Source organism: Microchirus variegatus, assembly GCF_963457635.1.
Source record: "Microchirus variegatus genome assembly, chromosome: 3".
Lineage (NCBI taxonomy): Eukaryota > Metazoa > Chordata > Actinopteri > Pleuronectiformes > Soleidae > Microchirus > Microchirus variegatus.
Window position 1 is genome coordinate 2,662,701 of NC_139804.1, and position 8,323 is coordinate 2,671,023.

General features: G+C 39.9%; 2 protein-coding genes across 2 annotated transcripts in view; one reads left to right on the forward strand and one right to left on the reverse strand.

Moving 5' to 3' along the window:
- The window catches only part of tada2a (transcriptional adaptor 2A), a 13,647-nt gene extending 9,469 nt beyond the window's left edge, over nucleotides 1–4,178 (reverse strand). Inside the window, exons 1-8 of the mRNA XM_083886116.1 lie at nucleotides 4,098–4,178; nucleotides 2,823–2,929; nucleotides 2,678–2,737; nucleotides 2,507–2,598; nucleotides 2,272–2,429; nucleotides 1,643–1,731; nucleotides 863–935; nucleotides 701–764 (exon numbers count right to left, since the gene is read on the reverse strand). Of these exons, the coding sequence (XP_083742242.1) occupies nucleotides 701–764; nucleotides 863–935; nucleotides 1,643–1,731; nucleotides 2,272–2,429; nucleotides 2,507–2,598; nucleotides 2,678–2,737; nucleotides 2,823–2,929; nucleotides 4,098–4,122 (668 nt within the window). The 5' untranslated portion in view covers nucleotides 4,123–4,178. The remainder of the gene's footprint in view (nucleotides 1–700; nucleotides 765–862; nucleotides 936–1,642; nucleotides 1,732–2,271; nucleotides 2,430–2,506; nucleotides 2,599–2,677; nucleotides 2,738–2,822; nucleotides 2,930–4,097) is intronic.
- A 728-nt stretch (nucleotides 4,179–4,906) lies between these two features.
- On the forward strand, nucleotides 4,907–7,609 carry opa3 (outer mitochondrial membrane lipid metabolism regulator OPA3). Its single transcript, XM_083886721.1, has 2 exons — nucleotides 4,907–5,071; nucleotides 6,806–7,609. The coding sequence occupies exons 1-2, from the start codon at nucleotides 4,930–4,932 to the stop codon at nucleotides 7,129–7,131; spliced, it is 468 nt and encodes a 155-aa protein (XP_083742847.1). The 5' UTR covers nucleotides 4,907–4,929; the 3' UTR covers nucleotides 7,132–7,609.
- The last annotated feature ends 714 nt before the right edge of the window (nucleotides 7,610–8,323 follow it).

Below are 8,323 nucleotides of genomic sequence, written 5' to 3' on the forward strand. Positions count from 1 at the left end.
TAAAGTAGAATACTGCAACTTTAAAGTAAGACAGTGAATTTGTAATTATCTCGAATAAATGAGTCCGATATATTGAATGTTGTACCTAATAAACTGGCTAAAAATCTAAAAATTCAAAGTATACCTGAAGAAACAGATGTCCTTTATATGCTGTACATGTATAATTGGCTCCACACAAACAAAACTGATTTGGAGGCCATTTATTGACCTATATCTGTCATTTGGTTTCACTTTTTTGCTATTTATACGGGTGCAATGGTCAAAATAAAACACACAACAGTAACAAAGTAGTTCTACTGCACCATAGACGATCGACTGTACATACTGTCGGAAAGTGTTTGCCGACGGTAATGAGCTTGAACAAAATCATATTAGGTATTTTTTGTTTGCAAAATGACAAGTTTTACAATATAGCTATAAAATTGAATGTGTTTTTGTGCTGTTCACCAAGTTTAATTGACAATATTTTATAACAAAAGACTGTACTTAAAAAAACAATCCTCCACATACTTGTGTCTAAAAAAGATTATTAACACTAGTCTAAATTTATCACCTTATTGTATTTATTCAACCTGAGAGCAGAGACGGCAGTTTCCACTGAACACGAAAGCTCAATAAAAGAAGTTTGTGTGCCACCTACTGACAGAATGGAGTCATTACACGTTGCCGAGTGAACACAAACTGTAAAATCATGACTTACTTCTTCCTCCGCTGCCTCTCCTTTAATCTCGAGTGATAAATATCGACTACGGCGAGTTTGAGAGCTGAAATAAGGGCGACAATTAAGGAGATCATTAAGTCGAGTGCTTGTTAAACCTTCCGTTATTTAAGGGAAAAATTAGTGTTAGCGACGTAAACTCACCGCGGAGGACGTCCGAGTCGTCGTCGACAAAGTCGATGTCTTTCAAATCCCACTCGGCGTAGTTGTCAAACTCCTGTTCAAGACAACACAAACACAAAGAGAGACATCTTACACGACAGGAAACAAACACATAAATAAATATATCCCAGGACTGCAAACGCAATTTTAGAAAAAAATAAACAAGATACAGAGTGAGGAGGAATTGGAGTTTAGCTGAGGACAATACTCGAGAGCACCAGAGCCAAAGGTGGAGTTGGAAAAGTCAGAGTTCCTACACATTTTCCATTTCAAAATTCCATACTTTTCCAGACTTCTCACATGCTTAATATGTAAATGAATGGTTTTAAAATACTTTTTTCACTCATTTTTCATGAAGCCAGCCCTCGGAAAACTTGCATCGACCCATGAAACCGTCGCTGCCGACAATAGGTGTCTGGCTCAGCGACACGTATGGAAAATAATGAATAAATGAGTATTGCAGTAAGTAACAGTAACCATGGTCTCCACACCATTCTTCAGCCAGCTTGATTAGTTTCATATCATCTACAGGTAGGCTATGTTGCGTTAGTAACTTGTTTTGATTTGTATATATTAATATATTTTATTTTAGAAAGTGAGAGAAGAGTCTGGAAACAACACAAACATTTTTTCATACTTTTTTGCCCTTTTCCATACTTATCCAGACCTGGAAATTACTCAAATTAAATTCCATACTTTTCCATGCTGCGTAGGAACCCTGAAAAGTTATGAAAAAACCAATGACGTCGAGGACATACTGACCTCCATGAAGTCAGCTCTGGCAGGCATGTATCCAGCCATGTCCCGAGACAGCACCGAGTCAAACGTGGGGCGAGGAGGATCGTCAGTGGCTGTAACAGCAGAGAGAGAATCGCACTCTTTTAAAAAAAGACAATCTGGACATAAAAGTCATTTTTTTATGCCTGAAAACGAAAAAACTTCAATGAAAATTCAAAAGTAATGCATCAAGTCTTTGACTTTCCTCAGACAGAGACGTTTGGCCAAAAACTGCGACAGATGGAGCTGAAGCTGGCGAGGAAAGTTCTCTACTCACCAACTGTTTGACCCTTTAACACCGAAGTCTCAAAATGCCTGTGTACTTTTTTTTTTGCTTATTTTAACCATAATAAAAGGGTTAGTGTGTTTTTTCCAGAATAGCCTTCAATATGTGGCTGTTATTTACAATGTACTGCATGTTAAAATACACAAACACCAGATTGTGCGTGTTAAATTTGAACACATTTAAAATAACAATTGTTAGAGTCTTTGTCTCAAACCCTAACCCTGACCCATTTAAGCACAAAATCTTTTTTTTTGTTGTCGTTGTCATTACACGTGCTAAGAAAAGTTGAAGGTGTGTGTGTGTGTGTGTGTGTGTGTGTCAAACTGACGTTTGAAAGGAATGGCGCCCTCTGCGAAACGAGAGTCTTTGGTTTTCCTCAGTCCGAGCAGAGTGGAGGAGAAGAGCGGGTTGTTGATGAAGTTCTTCATGTAGTGGCTCTCGCACTCCTCTTTTGTCTTTGTGCGCATCTGATACGCGACGTCCTGCCTGAAAGTAGAAATGGAACATTGTTTGTAACCTACGTAGAGCACTTTACGCAGGAGTATAAATTGGGCTTCACGCACCAGTTTCCAAACCCACAGTCCATGACGGCCTCCAGCAGAGCCATCTCCTCCTGCGCCGTCCACCCAGGCTCCAGGACGGGGAAATCCGACGTCTGTATGAGGACAGGACACGACAAGTGAGGACACACACTCAAACTGTGTGTGTGTGTGTCAAAAAGACATGTCACCTACCATGATTTCATATTTGTGATCACTCTGGTGCTTCTTGTACTCGAACCCTCGCGTGAAACACTGAAATTAAAACGGTCTTTTTTTATTCACACTGAACTGAACTGAGTCTCGGTCACATGTTGATGTGGATTTGTTGCTGACTGACCTGGAGGCAGAGTAAAAAAGGAGAGGGTCCACATTCTGCACACTTGATGTACGGCTCGGTCAGATACGAGGAGCAGCCTCTGCACGGCGGTTTATCAAAGGGATCGTCTAAAAAACAAAATGATCAGAAGTTTACTCTTCAACAACAACAACAGCTGGATAGAGTCGTTCACCAAGTGTTAGTGTGTTGGAGAACTAATGCAGGTGCCTTCAGTATAAAGGATGTAGTATGTCAATATAAAAGGCTCATTCTGGAGTAACGAACAACAATAATTCACATAAGAAATAATGCAAAACAAACTGTGTGTGGAGCTAAGAAACAAGAAAATATTAACATTTAAGAAGCTGAAGAATCTGTCTTTAATCGGCACTACTCTCTCCAAGTTGTAACTTCCCTCAAAGTTTGTCAACAACATAGACTGAGGAAAAGTCTGGTTTTTACACCAAAAGTGTATTTTAAACAAAACTAAAGAAGTCTCATTGAAGTTGGTGCAGAGGTTTCACCTGTCAAAATTACTTTTATACAAGTTTATGTCTGGTTTGGTTTTGTGAATTCACACACACACTTTGGGAAGACATTAAAGCCTTCATAGAGAACACTGTTCTCTCTGGCTTTACACTTCGCTTTGTAAATGTTTTACCTGGCTGTTATGATCACAGAAAAAAGGGACAATGATGTATTAATTCCAATCAATCAGTCAATATGAGCTTCCTTTTTTTGGAAAATTTCACACTAATAAATGCAAAGTCTCAACCAAGAAGCCACATTTTTTGATAATTAAAACAACCATTAAAACAACAGCTACTTTAAGTATTATGATTTATTGTTGTTTATTAAGTTACATGTTTTTTTATTGTCCTTTCACTGAGCTTGAACTATTCGATTGTTTTGCCCTTTGTTTGAAATAAAGTTCATACAAAATAAATAATCAAAATAACCTCAAAGCTAGCTGGGCTAACGTGCTATGGCTGAGGTTTAAATGTTATATTATGGACTCCACTGAGATTAAGACACATCGCACATTAATATGAAGACTTCAATAACATCATATGTGTAAGTAAATGCGTGTGAACACGTTAATGTGAAAAATCACACAGCGAACGTTTAATTGTCGCTACGATATCGCTAACGTTAATGCTAGCGCAGCCCGGTTAGCCGGGAAGAGGCTAATACAGCTAAGGCTGCGAACCACTGAGTGAGATTAAAAAAAAAAAGGTCTTTAAACGATAAATCTGACACTTCTGCATCAGTCTGTGTGAACACGTTAATACTCACTCCCAAAAGACGCGAGTCTGTCCATGACACCACGTTTTCTTTCTCACGAAAAAGATAAACAACAACAACTACAATGGATGTTTTAGCCAAGTAGGTGCAAAGCATGCGCAGTAGGATTTCTCCCATAATGCCTCTCGGCCATGTCAATTTTTACATGGTGGCCACTCTGGGTACTGCAACAAAAAATACTCATGGGGCCCAAAAAGCAATTTTCCCATCGGCCACAATAGTAAAATAGACGCCTGTAAAAGTGTCCACAGGACACCTCGAGACATGGACACAGGCTTTTATAGATCTTTATATTCTCTATGTTTAATTCATACTATGTTTCATACTTAAAAAACATTCCTAAAGGCCATAAAAAGCCCAGACAAATCTTATTTCCCAGAGTGACGTCACAGCTGTGTACGAGCACAGCCAAGCGCGGTCATGTGGCGTCTCGTCTCGGGAATGGCGCTGCTGTCAGTGAATCGTACGATATGAAAACTTTATGAGAACTGTGAATAAATGAAGACAATGGGGAGGTTTTCGTTTACCAACACGTATGAACTGATAGCGACCGTCAATTAAATAAACTAAATTTTATTAATAATTTTAATCTTTAATTGCGTCATTGCACTTTGTCAGCTTACTTTATTTACAAATCCATGGTTTAAAGCCGAAGCTAACGTGACGTCGGTATTCATGAAATCCGCTAGCGCACGTCATTAGCGTACTCCGAGCAAGTCGAGAACGCGGACGGCTCGTTCACATAGCCGAGAGGCATTTTGGGAGTAACGCTACTGCGCATGCTCTATGAGCGAGAAGTGAGCGGAGCAGCGTTTCCGCCAGGATGGTTGTCGGTGCCTTCCCCATCGCCAAGCTCCTCTACCTCGGGGTGAAGCAGATGGGCAAGCCTTTGGCGAACCGAATAAAAGCGGGAGCCGTGAGAAGCGAGTTCTTCAAAACCTACGTCTGCCTGCCGCCGGCACAGTGTGAGTAACCGAGCTAAAAAAGCTAACATTGACCGCTAATGCTGTCATACTCCCCCGGACGTTGCCTGCGTCGGGAATTGGCTGCAACAGCCAATCAGATTGCGTCTGGCAAGACCGCTTAACCAATGGCGTCCACGGGACTATCTCGTCGACCAATAGCAGCACGGAGAGTCTGAAGGGGGCGGGTCTTCCGTGTCATTGAGCAGGTTGTTTTATTAAGGCATTGTTTTTATCAGAGCAGGGACATGGAGGTCAATCTGAGTGTTTTAGCTGTGGTAATAAACATGTGGTGACTCAGCACTGACCTGTGGCATTCATACATTCATTAGTGGTTAATAATCGATAAACAATGAACAATTCATCGTCTTCAAATCAGAATCACAAGTATCAGTATTTCCTGGTTTCTTACCTCTATGATAGTGAGGTGAATATATTTGGCTTGTGCATAAAACACATTTGAAGAAGGAAAAATGTAAGATTTAGAATGTTTAATTTATCAACCTTAATTTAGAGGAACCCAGGTAAACGGAGGTTTATATCAATAAACTGTTAGTGTTAGACATTTCTTGAGCTGCAACACAACAGTTTTCTCTATTATAATACGCCACATTAAGACATGCTTCTTGGATCAAAAATACATCATCTATTATGTGGTGTTTTTGTGACAAGGGATGGGACAAAATATCAAGATATATATATTGTCATCATAATTCTTGTGTTATCACCAAATCCGACATGCATTGTGTATCAGAGTGTTTACCAAGTTGTCATTTCCTTAAGTGAAAGTCTACATATTGTATTTCTGGTTAATTCATAACAGCAGGGTATTTATTGTTTATTTAATAATATTAATGGCCACATTGGCCATCAATACATTTTGTGTAGCATAGTTTGCTCTCTTCAAGAAAGTAGTGGGTCGGCGATATGGACCAAAAGTCATATCCCGATATATTTAGGCTGAATATCACAGGTTTCTTCACCTGGTTCGTGAATAAATCCTCAGCTGTTCAAATAATAAAATGCTAACTGTATAACAACAGGAGTACCTTATTTGAAATCAAAGCTCCGTAAGGAACTATATTGATATATGCGATATGGTCTAATTCCATATCACCTTTAGTTCATAAACAGCGGGAGAAATTGCGGGTGTGAGTCGACATAAATCTGCAATTTTATTTTCTCGTATATTCGACACTTTTAATCTCGTAAATCTGCGACACCGAGCCCCTGACAACTTATGGTCCATTGAGCTGTCACTCAAAACTCAGTAGCCAATCAGCAGACAGCTTCCCAAGACCCGCCCCCAAATGAAAAACCACCGAGCAAAGAACAAATGTATTTTCAAACAATGAAATAATATCTTTTTTAGTGCTGACAACGACGTTTAACTGCATCAACGTTAACGCACGACACGTTCCAAAAAGACATGCGTGACGTCATGTTTACGTTAACTCCCGGTTGTTAAAATTAGTCTCTAAAGTAACGCTAAACTTTAAAAACAGAGGCACACATACGCAGTACACAGGTACGCTGGTTATTTGTAGCGCTGCTCTTTTCCTTTAATAAACAGACCGATCCATTTCCACTGTAGGCTAACGCTAACGGCACTAAAAGGAGCTAATGCAGCTAACTAATTAAATCAATATATTTTGTTGCTTCTGAATAAGTGTTGCTTGCATCGTGAAAAGTGTTGTTTGAAAATATTAACACCAATCTCATTCCGTGTCCTTGCAGTTTACCATTGGATTGAGATGAGGACAAAGATGCGCATCATGGGCTTCCGAGGTTCCACCATCAAGCCGCTGAACGAGGACGCGGCCGCGGAGCTGGGCGCCGAGCTGCTGGGCGAGGCCATCATCTTCCTCATCGGCGGCGGATGCATGGTGCTGGAGTACAGCAGGCAGTCGGCCAACTCTCGCCGCAAAGAGGACGAGCTGACCGAGACCATCGTGAGCCTACAGACTCAGCTCGCCGAGCTCCAACTCACCACGGAGACTCTGGACGCTCGGCTCAGGGAGCACAACAGGCTGCTGCTGGCCATTCCTGCTCCGGCTAAATGATCGCATCAGCTCTGGGCTGTAGAGGAATAAGAGAACACCAGCATAGCACCGCTGTATGGACAACTCTGTGTCTCACACACTGTCCCCAAAACCCCAAAATGTTGGGTAGAAAGAGGTGGATATGAGCATATCAGTGAGCTGTGGATTTGAGCGCTAACATAAGCTCATATTTTGAGCACTTTGTGTAAACAAAAAAAGAGGAGATTGCTATGACATTCATAGAGAATTTCTGTGCTTCATCTTGCATGTTCACGATATGACGAAAAAAGATTAAACGTGTGAGGCAACAATGAGAATATACAAAGTTAATATATGTAATGTATTTGATGACGGCCCCAGCGTATTTTCATTTCAGCGATCTTTGTGGACCTGAAATAACGTAACAAACACAAATCGTTGGCTCTATTCGAATAGGAAAACATCATCGCTGTGTTTACGCTGAATCCCTTTGGTGGTTCGTGTATAAGTGGATGTAACATATAACAGAAGGTGTAAAATAAAAGTATATGTCTGTTAATGATGTCAGTGGATTTAAGTGTGTCCTTTCATTGCTGTGTCTTACTGGTGCAGTTCCTGACAGAAGAGTCACCATATCATACATTTCTAATGGGTATTTATCCTTATATATATAGATATATTTTGTTTATTACCAGAAACCCAGGTATTAATATGTTCTGTATTTCTAATGAATGAAAACACATTTTCATGTTCTCTCCAATGGTCATTTTTAATTTTCAAAGAAGCTCAAACTACAGCGCAAGACGGTTGATTTGAGTTGTGTTTTGCATGGTTTTCCTGCGAGAGCCCAGGTTTATTTCATAACTTCATAAAGTCAAGTAAAAGTACCAGATTTAGCTATTAAAGGTCATTTTCATCTGCAGTTAACCATTGTTCACCAAAGAGGTTTTTTTTAAGGTCTCTTCAAGGCTTTTATTAAAGATAATTCAGGTCTATACTGTACATTAAATGACACATTGATCGTGAGAACTGTGCTCTGTGAAATTAGGAAATGAAAATGGCCTCTAAAAAAATATATGGTAAAATATAACCACTATTAGGGGGAAATGACTTGTTTCAAGCAAAATGAAGAAATGCCATGTGTTACGTTTTATTGGAACAAGTCAAATTATCTTGAGAATCTTCATCCTCGTCCAAAGAAATGGTCTGATTCCATAAATACACTGAATTCAAG